Source organism: Ciconia boyciana, chromosome 9 (assembly GCF_034638445.1).
Source record: "Ciconia boyciana chromosome 9, ASM3463844v1, whole genome shotgun sequence".
NCBI classification, from domain to species: domain Eukaryota; kingdom Metazoa; phylum Chordata; class Aves; order Ciconiiformes; family Ciconiidae; genus Ciconia; species Ciconia boyciana.
Window position 1 is genome coordinate 5,470,795 of NC_132942.1, and position 20,460 is coordinate 5,491,254.

The 20,460-nt window shown below is 36.8% G+C and overlaps 1 protein-coding gene across 5 annotated transcripts in view; it reads right to left on the minus strand.

The window, feature by feature from the left end:
- FAM13B (family with sequence similarity 13 member B) overlaps window positions 1-20,460 on the minus strand; it is a 51,939-nt gene that overhangs the window by 2,795 nt on the left and 28,684 nt on the right. For 3 of the 5 annotated variants that reach the window (XM_072872244.1, XM_072872246.1, XM_072872245.1), the window contains 15 exons: window positions 20,216-20,371; window positions 18,098-18,233; window positions 17,860-17,883; window positions 14,248-14,315; window positions 13,418-13,472; window positions 12,748-12,895; window positions 8,776-8,986; window positions 6,861-6,990; window positions 6,293-6,374; window positions 5,783-6,012; window positions 5,338-5,421; window positions 4,056-4,151; window positions 1,562-1,645; window positions 1,292-1,464; window positions 757-858 (listed from right to left, as the gene is read on the minus strand). In XM_072872244.1, coding sequence (XP_072728345.1) covers window positions 757-858; window positions 1,292-1,464; window positions 1,562-1,645; window positions 4,056-4,151; window positions 5,338-5,421; window positions 5,783-6,012; window positions 6,293-6,374; window positions 6,861-6,990; window positions 8,776-8,986; window positions 12,748-12,895; window positions 13,418-13,472; window positions 14,248-14,315; window positions 17,860-17,883; window positions 18,098-18,233; window positions 20,216-20,371 — 1,779 coding nt within the window. Of the gene's footprint in view, window positions 1-756; window positions 859-1,291; window positions 1,465-1,561; window positions 1,646-4,055; window positions 4,152-5,337; window positions 5,422-5,782; window positions 6,013-6,292; window positions 6,375-6,860; window positions 6,991-8,775; window positions 8,987-10,066; window positions 10,133-12,747; window positions 12,896-13,417; window positions 13,473-14,247; window positions 14,316-17,859; window positions 17,884-18,097; window positions 18,234-20,215; window positions 20,372-20,460 lie in introns of all 5 variants that reach the window. The other 2 variants (XM_072872249.1, XM_072872247.1) reach the window with 2 other exon arrangements.

Here is a 20,460-nt window from a genome sequence, read left to right on the forward strand (position 1 = left end):
CTCATTATTTGCCATTGAAGTCAAAACGAGTTATGTCCCAAATTCAGTAAGTGCATGATGAAGCCATGTTAGTAGAATTTGTGTGACCGATGGTCCAGGAGTTTCTAGTTAAGGAGAAATACAGTAGAAAGTATAGTTAAGTGAGAACATCTGCCAGTCAAGAAAGTGACTGACCTCTTAAGAGTGTTGTTAGTTTTGTTCATGAGGTGATACACCTCGAAAGACCTCCTATTACACACAAAGGGCAGCAGTTCAATCAAATTCCTAACAATATATATTCAAGTAGGAAGCCTAAAAGAACTAACCAATACAGAGAAGAATAAAAACAATCAACCCCTTTACTGGTAAAGCAAGTACCCACTGTCAAGACTGACCTACAGGAGCAAAGGACAAAAAGGCAAACTTCCCTGCCCTATGATAAAAAGAGAGGAATAATCTGAGGGTATTTTGTTATATTAAAAAAAATACTTTTTTAAAATAAGTATTTTTAAATGTTTATTTTTTAAAATTAAAAAAATCACTTCTTCCTTTTTCATTATTATGCTTTACAGACTGTAATAGAGGAAACAAAACTCAGGAGCAGGGTTCCTCTGCTATTAAAAATACACAATAATGTTATCTCCTTCAGGAGATTATTCATAGTAGAGACTAAACCAGATCAGATTCCATTTGGCAACATTCATATAGAAAGTTGAAAAAAATAATTGGCTACAAAATGAGGCTGCTGTCCAGCATCTGGCTTTATGCTAAACAAACCTTCCATTCTGCTGATAAAACTCCTCTTCAAATTCTCGTAATGTCTTACGTAGCTTCTTTTTTTCAGCTCTGGCTTTCCACAGTTGCTCCAATAATTCAGGCCTAAAAATTTCAAGTGAAAGAAAAATACTGTTGGGCATACAATTAAATTTAAATTCTTCAAAGCATACTCAAAAGCAACTGAGCTAGCTGCACTAGTAATAAATGTGTCTTGCTCATAAGGAATATGCTACCTGTCTGATGGTGAGATATTGAGAACAAACTAGTAGTTAATAAAAGGGTATAAATTTTCTGCTGTCTACACAGCTCAAGTAAGGCTGAAGAAGGTTTAGAAGATACTAAACAATTCACTGAATACAAAAAGATCTTAGTCAGACATGTCAGAGGAAAGAACGCTCATTCAAGCCAAACACTTCCTGAGAAGTGCTGAACATGTCACTCCCATCCACCCAACATCATATATTTCGTATCATGACTCTAAGTGCAATAATTGCTACTTCTATGATAGAATTAGTCACTTCTTATTTTTACATACATAGAAGCAGCACGGGTGCTTGACAGCCTAAGGTCCCGGGTCAGTTTCTCTTGACCATCTTCAACATCAGACTCAGAGTTTTCAACTGGGCTTAAAACAGACTGTGTTTGGACAGCAGTTTTTAAGATATCGTTCAGGTCTGCAGACAAACCATCACTTTCCTCCTCTTCTTCCTGAAAGTCAAAGCAGAAATTCAAAACAAATATGAAATATTTCAGTTCCCCATTACAAGTGCTGGGAAGTATTTTTTTTAAAATGCACTGTACACACCTTAATTTCTTCAAAAAAATGGGCAGTTTCACCTTCAATAATGGGCTGCAACATCTGCCCCCGCCTCTTAGTTGATGGCGACCCCTGCAATATTTTAGATTTGTTTCATTATATGCAATTAGACATTAAATGCTGTGTGCAGTCAGAATTTTGTTGAAGTCACCTAATACCTAAAGATATTTCTCCTTTCAGAAGAATAAAAGACTGCAAACATACTTACAGAGCACAAACGAAATAACCATATAACCCAAAAAGCTCAGATGCCCAACGTATCCTTGACATAGAAGTAAATGTTGTAGCTTATAATTCAGGTAAAAATATTCTTTTTCAGACTTAAAATAAAAAGCACGCGTTCTCTCCATGTTCTGTAGAAAATTCATAAAGTGCAATGATATCTCTGAATTTCATATTTACTCTTGTTCTTCCCAGACCAAACCACAGGGAGACTATAAAGTTACACAAGGCCAGAGCCATTTTTTATCTTCTGCCAGACATACACTGGGAATAATACTGCCTGTTTCTTTTTTCTAGACTACTCTGAAGCCCCGCAATTGGAAGAGCTATGTAAGAGTTATCTATTGCCATCTCAGTGTCAAGATCCTTTGAACTTCAGCCTAAACAGGTGCCACTGTGCTGTACAGGAATTGCTGTTATCTGCCTGCTGCACACATGCAATTATGCCCTGCTCATCCGTTACCCCTGGACAGCATAAGGAATTTCAACAGATGCACTCTTTGAACAGGAGGAAGGTGGAACACGAAAGCCACACAGACAATGACCTGTCAAAAACCTTTAGTTCATGAAAAGTAAATAGCTTCCTCCTTCTTTGGACATTTCCATACAGGCTTCAGAGTATGCGATTAGTACACCGTGATGCCCTAAGAAAGATCTCATGGAAGCAAGTGTCTTGAAATACCTGGCACTGAATATGTCCTACCTAGAAGCTACCACTGAACAATCCTTGGTAACTAAAGAGCTCCACTTATCTGTCCTACAGGTTTCAAAAGCAGAAGCCTGTAGAAAAATATTTTACAGGTGTTGCCTATGGCACAGACTAGGAATTATGTTACCAAGATCTCTTCTGAATTTAAAATCCTTTTGGTTGGCTATTACCCATGCCTTTATTGCACAGCCAAAAAAAAAAAAAAAAGAGAGCAACTATGATATAGTTATAAGGCTACTGATAATCATAGAATAGTTTGGGTAGGAAGGGATCTTTAAGGGTCACCTAGTCCAACCCAACCTGCAATGAGCAGTGACATCTTCAACTAGATCAGGTTGCTCAGAGCCCCATCCAACATCTTAGCTAGAGAGTCAGATTTTTGAGGTGAGAGATGGGATAAAACTCAACTAGTCAAGGCACCACCAATAACTTATGACTCACCAGTCATGCAGAAATGCTTAGGCATTTAAGAGCAACCTGTGTTTATGGAGTTCAGAAAGTGATACTGACATCAAAGACTTCAAGTTGCCCTTAAACTGAAATATGATTGCAATGTAAATAACATTTTTCTATAAAAGCAGCTACCCAAAAACGTATGTGCAAGAAAGGAATGATCTTGAACTGGTGCCTTTACCTCAACATACTTCAGCTTAAAGGGGATAGCTAAGGACAGTCAGAGTCAACGTAGACAGATGATTAAGTTGCTGCTGAGTAAGCCACTAGCCAGCTGTGTAAATCTGGTACAGAACTGTCTGTACGTAAGGAGATTATCTCACATCAGCTATGAAGTCCCTTCCTTCTAAAATGATCAAATAGCTAGTATCAAAACTGTTTTGTTGAAGTCTGGGTCAGCATGCAAGATTTTGACTATAGCTCATGAAGAGCAAAGACAGCCAGCTGGCTGTCATTCCACTATGTGTTACAGGTACTATAAACAAGGTTACATTGATCTCCTTGCACGGTATGAAAACTTTTCTTCCTCATCTCTTACAAGACCACAGAGAGAGGAAAGAAAAGTATAAAAAGCACTGCAAGTTAGAAGGAAATGAAGTGAAAACACAATGAAAAAGCGCAGATGTACAGATGCTGCAGACATTGATAACGTGTCTCGCACTGGGGAAGCATGAAGGAATGAAATGGTTCTTGTGGCCATCCTATCACTCATGCCTCTGGTGACAGTACCCTGCAGCACAGAAGAGAGGCAAGCTTCACTGCAACTGGTGTTACTATTCTTGGGAGGACTAGAAGTACAATATGTACTGGGGATCCATACCTAGCACAGCGACTTGGGAACGGTTCAGCCACGGCAAGTTAGAACTGCTTATTTACTTCCACTGGGAACCATTTACTTCCTAAGATCATCAAGGTCACAGACAGCTTTGAACTGCTCTGCTCTCAGCAGTAAATCAAATGCCTCAAGTACAATGACAACATCATCTTATATCTTCCACAAGAAAGATGTATTTTATGGAACAGTTTTACTAGCTCTTCTAAAGGCAGCCTAGCAGTTCAAAAGGGGGAAAAAATAGAAATAGCATTTGTTTTACTCACAAGAATAGGAGTAATGCTTGCTCTAGTTAACATTTGTTTTACAAGTCTGTATCTGTCATAAAGTGGCTTCACAATATGTCTTTCTTCTCTAGTAACCTAAAGGCAGAGAAACCACAGAATTAATTATACCAGTCACTCAATAATATACAAGCAAACACAAAGCGGTATGCTTCTCGTGCCAGGCCACGTACATTCCAATTAGGAACATAAAACTAGTTTAAATTGTGTGTATGAAATGGGGTTTATGCAGAAAAAGGGGAACAGGCGAGTGCTTTTCCTCCTCTCTTTTCTCACTTTAAACTCCCTATATTTTTCAGGAAGAAGTTTTAAAGACTTCCTAAAAGTTAGGGGAGCTTCAGTAGAAGCAAACCCTCTATCTTTAAAGACCCATGGAAAAGAGGAAAAAAAAGAGACAAAGAACTGGGGGAGAAGACTGTGTGCCTAGTAATGATGATGATTCTACAGAAATGACAGGGGAAAAAAGAAAAAGATGAAACTGTAGAGAGATTTTATCTGATATCTGATTTACTCTCAATTCTTGGCCACTGTGTACTCTTAACATCATAAATCTTAAAGGCTATCCTGAACAGTTACTAGCATTTTCTCCCTAGGGGAATTGTAGAACCAGTGCCAGTATCTCCAAGACCATTATTTTTCCCTGGCTTTTAGACTGAAAGGCTTTGTCAGATTTATACAGCAGTGCTGATTATAAAGCCAGTGTGCCAAGTCCAGAAGGCTGATGGAATAGTAACTGGAAAGATCTTGTGACTGGGCTAGTGATGCTGATCGCTGTCCAAAATAAAAATCCAGAACTTTAGGTACTAGTTACTAGTCACTTACTCTAACTTCCAGATCTCCAATTATTTAAGATACCTGCCACAGACTTGAAAAAGAAAAAAAAAGTGTCTTTTCATTTCTGTTTTTGTGAAATCCAGAATAACATTTCAGGCCTTTTCCCAGGAAATTCGATAGCGTCATTTATTTTTAAGATTTCTCTTTGCTTCACAGACATATAAGGCACCAAACAACACCAATCACTTTGCAAACTCCAATAACCTACTGATCTGTGGAAAATGGACCTATTACTTTTTTTTTTTTTTTTTTTAGAAGTCAATGTAATAACTTCCTCTGATGGCAACATGGAAACCAATACATAACTTTGTGTTTTGGAGAAGAAAAAACCCACACACACCAGCATTAAATTCTGGTATTACTACTGCACAAGAGTTACTGTTGTCTGCGCATACATTACTATAGTTTGATGAAGTAAACCAAGTACTACCGGCCGTCCATGTTGACTTTCATAATACAGGAGGCTTTTCTGGAGAGATGTTTTCTCTTCTACCAAATGGTCTTTTGTCATTTTCTGTCAGAAGAATAATTCACATCTAATCAAACACAAGTCACTTTAACAGTTTTTCTACATTATCAGCTATGCAGATGCCTTAGCCAAACTTAGCTTCGTTAATACCATACATCCCACCTTCATCCATTTAAAGCTGTCCAATATTGTCAGCACATACTTGTAAATATTTTTAAAAAGAGTGAGCATGGAAAATGTGGTTCATCTTGATCATTTCCCCACAGAGTCTGAAATACAAGGGCTTGGTAAAGGGCTGCTAGACAGAGGCATCATTTTGCCGATAAAGTGATATCTGAAGTGCCTGACAGTGATTTATTTCCCTCTGTTATTCTTAGAAACAGCCTACCCATAACCTTATGCTTACTTTTATATCTTCTGGCAAACATCTCTCAACTCGTTTTTCCTTTAATCTTTTCAAAATGAGTTCAAGTGTAGCTTCCTTGGTGGGCTTCTTCTCTTTCTGCACAACCCGCATCTCATCTCCATTTTCTTCATCCTCTTGGTCAAGAGAGGAACCAAAACTTTTTGGAAGAGTGTTACTTCGTGGACGTGTTTGAGGTATGAATTCTCCATCTGAGCTCCTCTGCTTGGCATCTGAAATGAGAAAAATTGCTCAATCCAAAGGTTTAAAAGAACTAACACTCTCAGTTCAACTGCAAGTAAAGGAACATGACAGTTTGCATAGGCAAAGTTTCTCCTCTAATGAACAAAAAACAAAGCCACAAGAATAATTCAATTTTGATGTTTGAATAGTTCAGAATCTAGAAATGAAACATTTTTTACTGTCCTGTGGACTTTTACTGAATGACTTAGCCATTTTAGTCATGTAGATAATTTGTGTTTGTAGAAAACCAGAAACTGTAGCATCCCTTACCTTTTATTTGCTTTCTCAATTTGGTAAGTTCAGTCATCCATTTTAAAACTTTTGGATTGGCTGCAATATCACTATAGGAGGGCTGAAAAGTAATAAAAACAAACTACATTTTATGAAAACAAACACACTAAAATCTTGTTTATAAATACTTCTTTCAAGATTTGGTAATATTTATGATGGCAAATGTGACTAGCAACACAGATGCCACTCTTAGTACCAGATCAGATCTCAGTGCCAACATAACGGACAACATTTGTGAAAATAAACTTGAAACAAAACATCAGAAGTTGAAGCAGAGAGTGGTAAGATGCTTCTGTCTCTCCACATATCTCATCTCATATCCCCTCAGTCTCACTGCATAAATGTCACTGTCCGCCCTTCTTTGGGCTCGAGCATTATGACACATTTTCTAGTACTGCTGTTGCTCAGTTCACTTTTGCAGACAGCAGCGTATGACAAAATTATTCTCTTTTGTGAGCCCACAGTTATTCAGTGATGAACTACAAGAGGTAACTTAGCTCTACCATGCAATCATTTACCCCAAATAAAAGCAGAAGTGGTAACTTACCTTACTGTTTTTCTCTTTTTCAAATTGTTCCTCAAATTGCTTTATTTTTTTCTGTAATTTCTTGACAAGCTGATAAGGTGTCTTGTCTTCCCTTTTGTCATCTTTTGAGCTAAAGGATGCTCTTCGTGTTCTGTATTAAAAACATTTTAAAAATGTCATTTAAATAATTAAATGAGTGCAAACAACTTGTATATTTGAGTAACAGATTACTAATTTCAATTTTTTTCTCCAGGTCATATTCCATTCTTTTCAGGTTTTCAGTCAGACCTATTTACTTACAGAATCAAAATGCTTTGATCTGCTGCCTTCAAAATGTGATGTGTTATTTTTTCCTCTCTAATTTCAGTAATACCCCTAACAGAAAAACAGCATTTGAAATTCACGCGTAATAAACTAATGTACTGTTAATTACACTGTCATTAGAACAGTTCCAATCTTTCTGGTGGCTAGGCTACTTAAGTTACTAGATACTCAGTACTTCTTGAAATATTGGGCACGGAATAAAGCCTAAGCTAGAAACTACCACTGAACAATCCTGGTAATTAGACAGCTCCTCTTAACTGTCTTAGGCAAGTTATTAGATACTTATCTAAAAAACATGTACATCATCTAATCTGTTGTCCTTACTAATATATTTCTAGAGTATCTGATTCTGATTTTGAATAATCTTTTGCACTTGTTCAGCTCCTTGACATTTGCTGCTTGTGAAAAGCCTTTTTATTTCAAGACTGACCATGAGAATTTTCTAGTATGCTTATTACACAAGGTGCCTGAAAGATCCCTCAACACAATTAGTGTCATCTACGTAGTTCAAGATATTAGAAATACTAATCTAATAATCTGCTAGTGTAGATCCTTATTAGTTTCAGAATTAGGAGAACAGCTATTACAATCAGCACTTTTCTGCAGGTCGCTCTTCTGCATCATTTTAACAGCACTTGTCAACTATCTCTTGCATCAATAAATCTATGTCAGACAGAGAACTGGAGATTCTAAACTTGTTCTCTTCCTGTTCCAGATTTTCTCATTTTTATGAGATTATTTGTTCCCTAGCAAGCATGGAAATTCTTAAATTCCCTTTCATAGTAACAGTAGTAGACAGTACAGGTCACAGGTTATTTACAGTTTTGGAGGGTCACACTCCCCAGTGTCACACAAATAACTTGCAGCTTGTTTAGTTACAACTGTACTTTCATACACTGGGTTAACAGGCTCGATCCTCTAATCTGCAGGAGAAGCCCTGCATTAAGAACCCTACCTCTTCATTGTACTGCTATCCCACACCTCTCCCTCTAACAGCTGATACTTTCCTATAATCCTTCTGAATGAAGACTTTCCACAGCCCAAGTGAAGAATCTGCCCAGACCATTACTGCACACTTTAGTTGCAATGGTTTGTATAACTTGGCTCTCTTTACTGGGAGTGGATAACATGCTACGTGAAACAAATCCAAAATTATGCAACATGAAACTAGATATTCATGCTATTGGGAAAAAAAAAAAAAGCCAAAACTTAAATGAAATCATAGACCAGCAGTCCGGTAAAGACTGGTAAACAAAGGATATAAATACTATCTTCAGCCCAGGAAGTGCCATTACAGCAGGTTGTCAGAAGCCCTGACCAAATGCCAGGGCAATCTGTGCAAGCTTGCCCTATTTTTATACTCTTTCCCTCAGCATCTGCCAGTGGCCACTTTGAGAGACATGATACCACCCCAGATGAATCTCTGGTCTGACTCACTATGGCAGTTCCTGGGCAGGCAGAACAGCCAAATGGCCATATAATGCTACATTTGACCTCGGTCTTCAATTAATTCATATTGCGAAAACCCATGAGGTTCTTAAACAGCTGTATTTTCATACTGGCAGTAACATCTCCTGTGCCAACACCCACCAAATTGCATCAATATACATACCTAACAAAAGAAAGTGCTTTGGATGAAGAATCTAACGTTTCTGGATCATGTAAGAAACGTTGGCTTTGCCCAAAATCCAAACTACGATGTGACAATATCGGATGACAGTCCTCTTCCAACGGATGATTAGTCATCCTTCCAGCCTGTGGGGAAAGCTGAGCTTCTCCAGATTCACTGTCCTCCTGCCAAGATTTGAAAGCAGGAAACGGATCTAGAAGATAAAAAAGGGACACAAAATGGTACTTTTCTGTTAACAGAATTACAAACAAGAGTCAATAGGAAACAAAAATGCATACCCAATGCTTAGTCTTGTATGCTATAGAGGATGTGGTGTCATACACAAAGTGAATAAAAACATTGAAATACATCAGAAAGCTACAAATTCTGTCATATAACAATTGAAAGAAAAAGGTACTGAAATGAAGTATGCACACTAGGATCCCTTTTTCAAAGTGTATCTTGGGAGTATGCATTTCGGAACAGTTCGACAGTGTAAGAGAGCCTTATTTATGTATCAGAAATCCAAAGTTAGAAGAATGTATTTATTGTCCATTGCAATATTTTGCTGTGGAAATTAGTTTTCATACCTTACGCATGTACTTTGAAAGATTGTCCTCTTGGTTTTGAAGAAGGTAAGCCTGACAATACCTCTTTAGGTACAATAACCATTTGCTTAGTCTTTTTAAGGGAGTGTTGTTGGGTTTTTAAGTTTAAATCCATCTTGACACCACTGAGAAAAAGAGATTTCTTAATTTGTGGAAGGTGATATCTTTTAGGCAGGGGATTCCAAAACAATCAATTTTTTTTAAATCCCTATAAAAAGTTAGTTGCTAACATCCCCTACAATTCTCAGATACGGTTTTCTTGCTGTCTAACAAAAAGCTAACATGGCCTTCCAAGCACCTTAATTTAAAATCCCACCCCCCTTTTCCTTTCAGATAGTTGCCTATATTTTCCAATTCAAATCAGAAATTTGAAAACTGGGTTCAAAGTGTGCAGAACAACAATAAAACCCACAAAGTAATCTTTAAAAAAAATAACCCTTGTACCTGCTTTCCATTGTACATTTACTAAGTATTATTGGGATTTTTCGTTTGGTTTTTAAGCTATAATCTTGCCTGCTTACACAGTACAAGATACAAGAAGGGGACTTTTTAGAAAAAAGTAAATAAAAAACTTGCAGATCAGAACATTCCCAAGATATAAGGGACAGCAGGTGAAGGGTTAGTTAGAAAGCAAACCATAAACTATCAAAAGGCAGATAACTGAACGTATGGCGAACCATACTTACCCTCCCCTTCTCTCTGCAGATGCATTGTTTTGAAATCAATGAGGGGAAAAGTGATAGGGCATGGCGCTAATAAAATGAAAAAGAATGGCAAAAAATACTAAAGTGAACACACAGCACAGTCAGAACAAACTATACATAACATGTAAAGCAGGAAGATACAGTACCAGGGAAAAACATCCCATCTTTTGGGCCAGGCCCTGAGCACTCTCAGCTTCCAAGCAATGTCAATGGCAGGTAAGGATGCTCAGTCCTTAGCGAATTTGAACTTTTTACTGAAAAGGTTTACAAAGAACTGACACAGGAATCATAAAGACTTATTGTTGTTTAATAAGAGTCTCATGCATCCTCACATTAACAAAAGACAAGTCCTAAATATGTTTTTGCTCACAGCTTGTAAATAATAGAGATGGTGGTGATTTCCAAAAAGCAAGACAAATGCAGAAAAAAACACTGAGAAATACAGATTAACGGATCTGCATTTTTGCCTTAAGCCAGCAAGCATCTGATGTTCATTTTCAAGAACTCTGTTGGTTACAAGGCTTTAAGTTTTCTATCACATAGGCTTTAATAACCCAAATCTTGTAACAAGATTTGGACTAGTATAGCTTTCTTTACAAAGCCAGTCTACTTCAGTGGAACGCCACAAGGACTTGCAGTGCCTCGGAAGGCTGAGATCCTAATAACCATTCTAAACAGGACTGAAGAATAGCCAAAGTTAAAACACTTTGCAATGAAATAACACCTCTTGCAAAATATCATGATTTTACTCCCAAGAAGCTTATACTATACAAGAAAGCTACTTTCTTTTCAAAATAAGGGTCATAAAGCTATTTGGGTAAGTAAAACCAAAGCAACTTTTATGAGCAGATTTAAGGAAATGATGAAAATGGAAGCCACAAACCTGCTGAGACATATTAAATCCGATTAATACAAATAGAGGATGCAACAAAATGTAGCGTGCAAGTAAGCAATGAATGTAATAAAACAGTGAGAACATAAGCAGGATTTTTTTTTTTTTCTTTAACTTTAGTCAAAGTTATTAACTTGGGCAACAAGAATGAAAATCTGAGCTCGGTGTCTTCAGATGCCTGCAAATCAACTTCTATATGACATGACATACTCTGAATATACAGTTTGCTAGGGCTCAAGAAGGCCAACCAGCAAATATTTTATAAATCTAAGTAAGCCAATCACAAGCTGCAAACCTCATTTGTAAAAAGGGTTAAAAGGGAAGTATGGATTCACACAGGCAATTAATTTGGAAAACAGTCAACACTGGTGACAAATTAACAATATGTTATCACCATGTGAGCTTGAGGACAAAGCTTTATGTGCTGTCATGCTACAACTGTATGCTGCGCTGTAAACTACATACATCCCAGGTATACTTCACTAATTTCAATATTTATAACACAGCAACCAGAAATTAAATGCAGTCATTCTTTGTTACCAGTATCTTACTAACATTTGACTGTGACACTTACAGGCATCTCAAAGAATAGCTGTCACTGGAACAGCTTGTTGAAAGTTAAAATCTTGTCCCTGTGTAGCAAATCTGTACTGTATCTACCAAGTTGTATTTGCAAGTTTTTAAAATTGGAAACAAGTGTATTGTTGGTGACAGTTCACAGTATTTTAGCAAACTATATCACTTGCATTTTTTTAAGGTGCGATGATTCAGAATATCAACACTAGGCAGAGAAAACAGGATATAAGGAACACATAAAAAGATAAGTACTTTGAAAACAAGATATTGACAAGAGTGTTTTGCTCTGATTACAAAGGGGTTATGTTTTTACACAAGTAAAACAACAGTCTAAACAGTTATTGCCAGACATTTGGGCAACAAAGTTCAGTAAAGTCACAAGCTTAGGGGCTTGCTAAACCTGGAAGGCCATGAAGAATAAGGTTACAAACATAAGGAATCCTGTCTGAGAGAAAACTATGTTTCAAACATTTTGCTTTTCCTAAAATCCAAACAATGGAGGGAGAAGGGGCACAGAAATAATATCCATCTGCAACTTCAACTTTTATTTGAAAGTTTAGAGCTGTTTCAAGTTGTCCAATGACATGGAAACCAACATCTGACATTGCTGATGTGTAAAACAAAACAACCAACAGATTTTTCAGAATAAATAAAATATAAATTGCTGTATTTAGTAGCTTAGTGATTTTAAGTCAAATTCAGCTAGTATTAGAACTTCAGTAGCTTACATTAAAAAAACCAAACAAACAAAAAAAAACCACCAAGGACAACACAGGATGAATATTAACTGTATGACATAATCAGAGAAAGCGTTTTTATGGACTTGGATGAGAGACTCAGGGTCCTGGGAACCATAAGGCACTTTTCAAAAACAAACAAACAACAAACAAACAAACAAACAACAAAAAAACCCCTCAAACCTCTAGTATGAAACTTAGGCTTTTTGCTTTCTTTAGTCGCTCCTTTGACTATTTTTTCTTTACAGTTTTTTTAAGGTTCTTAATTAAGTTGCAGATAGTCTGAAACAAGATGGGACCTATGTCATGACTTGGTCGATCTTACCATGTGTATGGGAACACATTATTCCAATCGAACTAAAGAAAAAAAGTGTAAGTTGTCTGCTGCTTCTACTTTGTCAAATGTTCTATTTATCATTATTAGCTAACTATATTGCGAGCTAAAGGGTGAAAATTACCTTCCCATTTGTCACCATCAGATACATTCTTCAGATCTAGACGTGGTACTTGGACACCCAGGGCTTCCTCAGAAACATTAACGTTGCCATCCCCTGACACCTCTGAATCAGTATTTGCATTAAGATCACAAGTCTTGCTACTCGAATCCTGTATTTAAATAACATAACAGAACAATTTTATTAATATTTAGCAACTGGAACTCAGGTACCTAATCAGTGCCAGTTCCAGGACTTCTGGAAATTTTTTTTTTTTTTTTTTTTTTTGGGGGGGGGGGGCGGGGGGAATGGGGTAACGGGACGGGGATGGGGACAGGGACAGGACAGGACAGACAACACAGGACGGGATGGGGACGACACACCAACAAAAAACCCCAACCAAAAACAAAACCACCAACCAAACACCGAAACCCTCTTCCTAACTCAAGGAATTATAAACAAGTTTCCCCCCCAACAGTAGTCAATTCCTTACATGAGATGCATAAGTATAGGCTTGCTCTACTGCCAAAAGTTTCTGTGAAGCGAGATGAGATCTCTAACAGAGGTTTTGCAAATCTTGCAGCAGGCCAACCAAAGACATTAAAAGCTACACTTATTGATTTTCTTCATATCTGTATTTCGTGTAGTTTAGAAGATGCTGTGTATCTGTATATAGATGAAATCATAATCTTACCAGAAACATCTCTGAAGATATTCTATCATTGCCACCAAGCAATATACTATTTTGCCTAAAAAGAAGACACAGACCTAGTTATCATTTTAAATACAAGTTCTTAATGGACAGTAAATACTATACATTCCCTTTACATTTTATTCCTGCATACCCTAGTCCAGTTTTAGCAGATATGCAATGTATTTTGTTAAAGCGATAATTAAAATTCTGGGGACCAAAGGTTATATTGCTCCCCTCCCCCCCCCCCCACCTTTGTTCTTCACACAGAATTTCAAGCTGAAGCATGTAAACAACAACTGGACTTGAACCAAATTGGAAATAAAACCAGCTCAGACCTTTATTCTCAAGCTGGGTGTAAATTTTTTAAAACTCAGTTCAACTCAAACTGAAGTTTCAATCAGTGCTGAACTCAAACTGCAAATGAACTTAAAAGTTTTCTGGCTAGTCACTATTACCAGCGTTAATTCTTCAATCATTAAAAGCAATAAAACGTGCCAAAATATTTTAAAGAAAATAACTTTTTCTTCTATTTCTCTTGCCCGGAACATAGGGCTGTTCACAAAAAAACCCCATATATATCTCTCTGTCTCTCATATAGACTTGTACTTATTTTCTCTTTTAAATGCATAAAGTTCTATGCCTTTTATATCATCATCATAAAAAGGTAACTCCATCTTATCCTCTCTGTTTTCACATGTGAAAAGTTGTATGTTTAGTTTCACCTCCCTTATGCCATACTGTATTGTCACAAATCACTAGTTTGGGACACTTACTTTTCAAAACTAGAGTTACACATTCTGCCATGTAAGTGACAAGAGAAAAATACATACCTTTCACTATTATTTTCTCCATCAACATCTGCATCTTTATCACATGGTTTCAATAATACGTCTGCAGTCTGTTGGCAAAAAGTATGTTTAGAAAGATTTGGGAATGGCATTCTCAGCTGAAAACATTTCTATAATCATCACTGACCACAAAAAAACCCTCAAGAACTAAAAGCACAGCTTTTTGTGTGTGGGTGGAAATCATACTTTTTAAACATACAATATTTTTACATCTAAAGTAAGGCCAGTAACCAGGTGTTTCAATCACTAGAAGACAGACAAGACCTTCCATCTTCAGACAAAACATTTTTTATTATTTCTTTTAAATATTACCACCAACAGTTCTACTGCAAATTGTCAATCAGAGCATGAAGTCTGAGGTGACTAAAATCATTGCAGTAAGTATACCCTAGTCTCAAAATAACTGAGTTGGATGTAGACTTGTGCTCAGCATATATGAAATGAAACAAGTCTGACAGACTTTCTAAAAGGAGCTACTAATCCCTGTTACTAAATAAAGCAGCAACAGAACTGGAAGGAGATGAAGAAATGCTGGCCTTTCTATGACACCATCTCACAAAACAAGTTCAGATGAATACATGTCACCATTTTGTTATCTAAAAGTTGGCACAGGAAGACTGACTACTTTAAGCATTTATGCCAAAGCCCAGTACTTGATTTCTTCAAAAAGTGTCTTATTTGGGAGAATATAAGAATTTTGAAATATAGAATATGTCATTTTAAAATAACAGATTACATCTGGCTTCAGACTTCAAGAAGTTCTCACAAGTGATCTTTTTAAAATGTCTGAATATAAAATAAAGTTACCTGGAGAGTTCAAATATACATAACAGTTGCCAGTTTTACACTGCTGACTAATATTCACCCTTATCAGACAAAACTCCATCATTCTGTTTACATTATTTCAGTCCTCAAGTCGAATTCCAATCTGGGGAAACAACGTTTAGCTACAGTGCATTTGTCATACTCCAGCAGATAATTTCCACCCTGGAGATGAGCTGTGCAAGCCTTGCATAGTCACACTTATTGTAGTTGTGGAAACAGCTGCTTCTGTGTCCATTTCAGACCCAATGGAGAGCTCACGTGCACATCTTTCATTTCCTAAACCCTACATGCCCCTCTCAAACTCCTTTCACACAGAAGAATCAGTATATTTCCCTTTAACATCTCCCTGAAAGATACAACTCTCCAATACCATTTGAAGTGGTATATTAACAAGAAGGTCAAAACTAACATTGAAAAAACAAAACTTCATCCCAGAATGCCACCTTACCACTGACACCAGCGGACAGAAACATATCAAAAAGATAAAGAGGCCAAGAATGACATCAGGTATGACAACAAAAGCACATCTATACCTGACCGTGCGCTCCCAAGCATCATGTTTCCCTTTATATTCTTAGCACAGTAATGTACTTCATAAGACTTGCAATTCATGTTTCTCAGCAGTTCTTTGAAACCATTGAAACTGCATAAAATGCACTGAAAAGCCACCAAATTGCAATTTTTGTTTCTCCATCTACATTTGTATTTTCTGAGTTTTGATTTCTAAAGCTCAGCATATATTTTAACTAGGAAGTCAAGAAGGAAATAAAGTGTCAGGAGTTAATATAAAAAACTCGCTCTCTATTGCTTTTGAAGGCTTTCATTGTCAGAAGACTGAAAACCTAAAACAAATACCACAAATAAAAGATGACTTACAACAGCCAGTCAGAAAAAGACTTATGCCAGAAATATGGAACTCTACCCTGTACTTTCAACAGAGTTCTTGCAAACATAGTATTCATTTGAACCGGATAAAATATCATCTAACTGCAACACCATGTTTTGTGCATGTTGCGCTATAGGATAACAATCTAATAATGTTTTTTATACCACAATTTGGCACTAATGCGTCAGGAAAGAACCTAGACAATCAATACATTCTGTGAAATTTTAATTTACAGAATGCGATTCAAAAACAATATGCTCACTTAGCGGGAACAATTGAAAAATTTGGCTTGTTAGGTGATTCAAAAGAGTCATTTGGGATCCATGAAAGCAAACAGAAGGCTAGAAGAATACATTACAATAGTGAAAAGCGCTACAGCAACATTTTGTTTTAATAAAAACATGGATTCCAGACAAGACTCACAGTTTCACTATGCTAAGGCATCCATTTCTATCTTTTCAAGTTCACAGACCCATTCAATTCTTCTAGTTAATTTAAATCTACTAACAATAGGTTTGCTATCTAGTTATCTTTCAGGAAACCCTCAGTAAGATTTATGGACTCCCAGGCAAGAAGCTAAAAACCATTGTAGAAAGTTCTCTACACATTTATAGCAAATCTCTCTACCCACAGAATTCATCATTTAGATTTATGACAACAAAAGGTTTACCAAATAAAGAATGAACTACAGATTTTAATTTTTCATTAGAAGTGCTTATTTGACAGCTGCATATGTGCTATTTCATACAGAGTGGTAGAAACTATATTCTCTTGCATATTACTGTTATACTTGATTTCATTTTTGTCAGCACGTATTTTACAGCATTGCTTGATCACAGAAAGATACCTGGAATGAGAAACTGATGTTTGCTCGCTAATAAAAAATGCTGGTACAGTTCAGGCCATCATTACAAATTCAGGCCATACAAACTACAAACCTTCACATTTGATTATATGTGAAGATCTAATAATTTGCAGCTCAAAGCAAAGCTGAGGCATGTTTGTTGTATAGGGCAAAAATTATTTCAACATTTACAGTTGCTACAATACCGTGCTTCCAGTCAAACTGTACACAATACTTGCTTCTTTCAGTGACATGAAGCTGTTCAATTCAAGCGTAATATATAAAAGCAAAGCCAAAATGAAATCTGTGACACCTGATTATCCTGTGGTTTGTTGTTTACATTTTCAGTTGCTTTCTGAGTTTTAACAGCAACTTCAAGTATCATTAATATTGTATTTTCTGAGCAAAACACTTTAAAAAATACAACTAAGTATCTTATTTTCACAAGCATGTTAGCATCACATCCTAATATGTGCTCATGCAGCAATCTAGACAGATTTTTTCTGCTTTGGAATGCAAATGGTCAATCCTCATACTGTTCAAGATGACAATATTAAGTGTTGAATCTCTTCAGGAGGTCATAAGTCTAATTTTCTTTCATTTTTCTTTTGCTGAACACCTCAAGTGTAAGAATTCTAAGTGAGCACATCAGTATGGAGGGACACGAGCTATCAGCACAGCCAAAGTCAACTATCTAAGCAAAGAAGTCCAAGGAGAAGTAACAGAACCTCTTTCAACTAGAAAGAACATGAAGATGTGTTGAAAAGAACGGGACATCTATGCCTACCACAGAAGAAACTGGAAACAGTGAGAAAAGGTAATTAGCTAATTACAAAACCACACCTTCCTAGCACAAGCATAGTCAAGAGGCTGCAGAGTCTCAAGGTCACTGCTACTTCTACCCTTTCTTGATATAGTAAAAGGTGCAACTAACTGTGGGCTATGCTACAATCACAGCTCTAGATCTACTTCTCAGGAAGCCTTTACTAACACAGATGCTATTCTAACTGGTGCTATGCTTGCTGATACACAGACTTACCTGAGCAGAAGGAAGGGCTGGTACCTGTGAAAGACCAATAGAAAAACATTAGTCAGGGTCCAAACAAGTTGCACCAAAGTCTACAAAACGTGCAGAGCAGAGAAGGCAACTAACTGCACAGAGCAACAGCGCCACGTAAGGCTACATCAGAGCTATTAGGAAAACTTGGATCTCTAAAGCACTTTGCTGAAGTCACAGCAATTTATGATTTTCATATACAGGAGGCTCTTCCTCTCACCTGAACGCTTTCTTCTTCCTCAGTTACAGTATCATGTTTCATAGCTTCACTGTCTAAATCAGTGCAAACCAATACTTCAGAGCAGTCTCCTGTGTTCTCACTGCTACCAGTGTCATTATCTTCAATAACATCATTCCTAAAGATAAGAACAGAAAGATTTTAGCAACCTGTTGTTCCACCTTTAAAAGAAAAAAAAAACCAAAACACTGCATTTTTTTTTTCTTAAACAGTATCAAACATCAGGGGTTTGTTGGGTTTTCCCCCCCCCAACAAAATTATTCTAACCAAAGATACTGGTAATATCTACAAATTCAATCACATGTCAGCAAATTTAATTATTTATGTAGTTTATATATACTTCTGAGGTTTCCTACAAGAGTACATGATAGATATATCAAGAAGTATTTATTTGATTCTTGTATTAAGGGTCAGGCATACATCCCCCACTTACTATGCTAACCTAAGGAATAAAAGTGCCAACAGCCAGAAACAATGACATATTGAAACTACGGTGACTAGGTGAAGTTGCTGGGGCTATGCTCCTCTCAACAGTGAAGCCAGCTAGTTTACAGCTAGTATCAACTACATTCCCCTCCAGTAAGAAATCCCATTATGTCTAACATTTAATCTTCCCAGAATTCAACTTAAGGCTTGTAACATATTAAAACTAACTTATACCATATTTATGTTCATATATTCTTTACATGCCACCATCCCTGTTACCACATGATTCTGTAATTCATCACAAGCCTTCGAGTTCCTTGCCTGCCTTCTCCTCGCTCAACCAAGAATTCCAAACCACTTTTAAAAATGCTCCTCCTATATCAGATATACAGATACTAAACAGGATGGTTTGGAATTTAACATTTTAACTCTCTTTTCTTAATCCAGCAATTATTTTAAGTTAGTTGTAAGAAATTTGCACTGGATCACTGCAATTTTTAGTTATTCATTTAACTGTGTGTTTGCCTTGTGCACAGTCTGCTGGCAGCACTGCTTTAAAGGACCCAGACGACCTCTTTCAAGAACGCTATCGTGTATCCTCTATTACAGTTAATCCACAGTGGAACGATGATCAGAAGCATTTGGAATAGCCACTGTGCCAGAAAAGCATATTGGTTTCAAACCTGAAGTGATGGTACTTCTAGTCTCTGCTTCTGTGAAGTCAGCCAGCATTTAAAGCACTTATGCTGTAACTGAAGGAATTCAGCTACAACAGGTCTCAGGCGATTATCCACTTACTTATAAATTACTTCAAAGATATTTAATCTCTAACACTAAAACTCAGTTTTAATTTATCATTACGAGCAATGATTATTACTTTTATGATCAACTGCTGACTTTAGTCTGTCGTCACAGATAAGACTTCCAAAACCAGTAAAGACTGTACAACTTAGAAAACAGCATTTGAGTCTCTGAATACTTCACCTATTTCAGGCTCTGAACCACAAAGGAATTTAGGTATTGAAGTCTTAACTACACATTTTTGGAGTTTGGGATTAATCATGACCATTTATTTTTAACAAAGCACTAAAATGTACCAACTTCTCAATGCTGCTATGGCAATCACTACACCCATAACCTGGCAAGATTCATAATAAAAACAAAAGCTGATCAAATGAGACTGAAACTCTGCGCAAATAAACTCACGGTGCTCATTCTATCCATTTTTAGCTGTTTTGCTGACACTGGCAGCCAAAGCAGTAAAATAGCTATATTGACATGGAAAGATAGGGTAAAGAAACTGAAAGGGCACCTACAATAGCTTTCGTATGGTAACATTGTGTCGTAAGTAACATCAGTGTGATAAGAACGAAAGCACTGGGATAATTTAAGTTCTTGTGCTACTTGCACAGAATTCAGCAGTGAAGCAGTTATACATTACAACATTTTTAGCTATAAGATCAATTTAAAATATTTGCTTCAAGGAGTGCTGATTACTGGCAACTGATGGAAGCCAATTTGGTTTAACACATGAGATAAACTGAAGTTAATAGCAAGTCATTTTTGTTTTGGGTTGAGGTGGGGGACTGGGGTAGTTTGTTTTGGAAGAGTTAAGATATACAATCCTATGGACTTCATTACAGATAGGAAAAAAAAAAAATATAAAAATCTTACTGGTTGTTAGATCCTTCCTCATCCCGGCTGGGATTTTTTGCTTCATTGTTACAGCCCAGTCTGTGTTGCTGTATATGTTTAAGATCATTATCTAAACTGCTCTGCAGGTCAAAAAGGTGCTGTTCCACAGCTGCTCTAATTGTTCTTTCTAAAATGCTAAAAAGAAAAAAGGCAGAAAATTTGTATTTAGAACTCTCCCTTTGCATTGATCAACTATGCAGAAAGGCAGAGATAACAAACTTTAC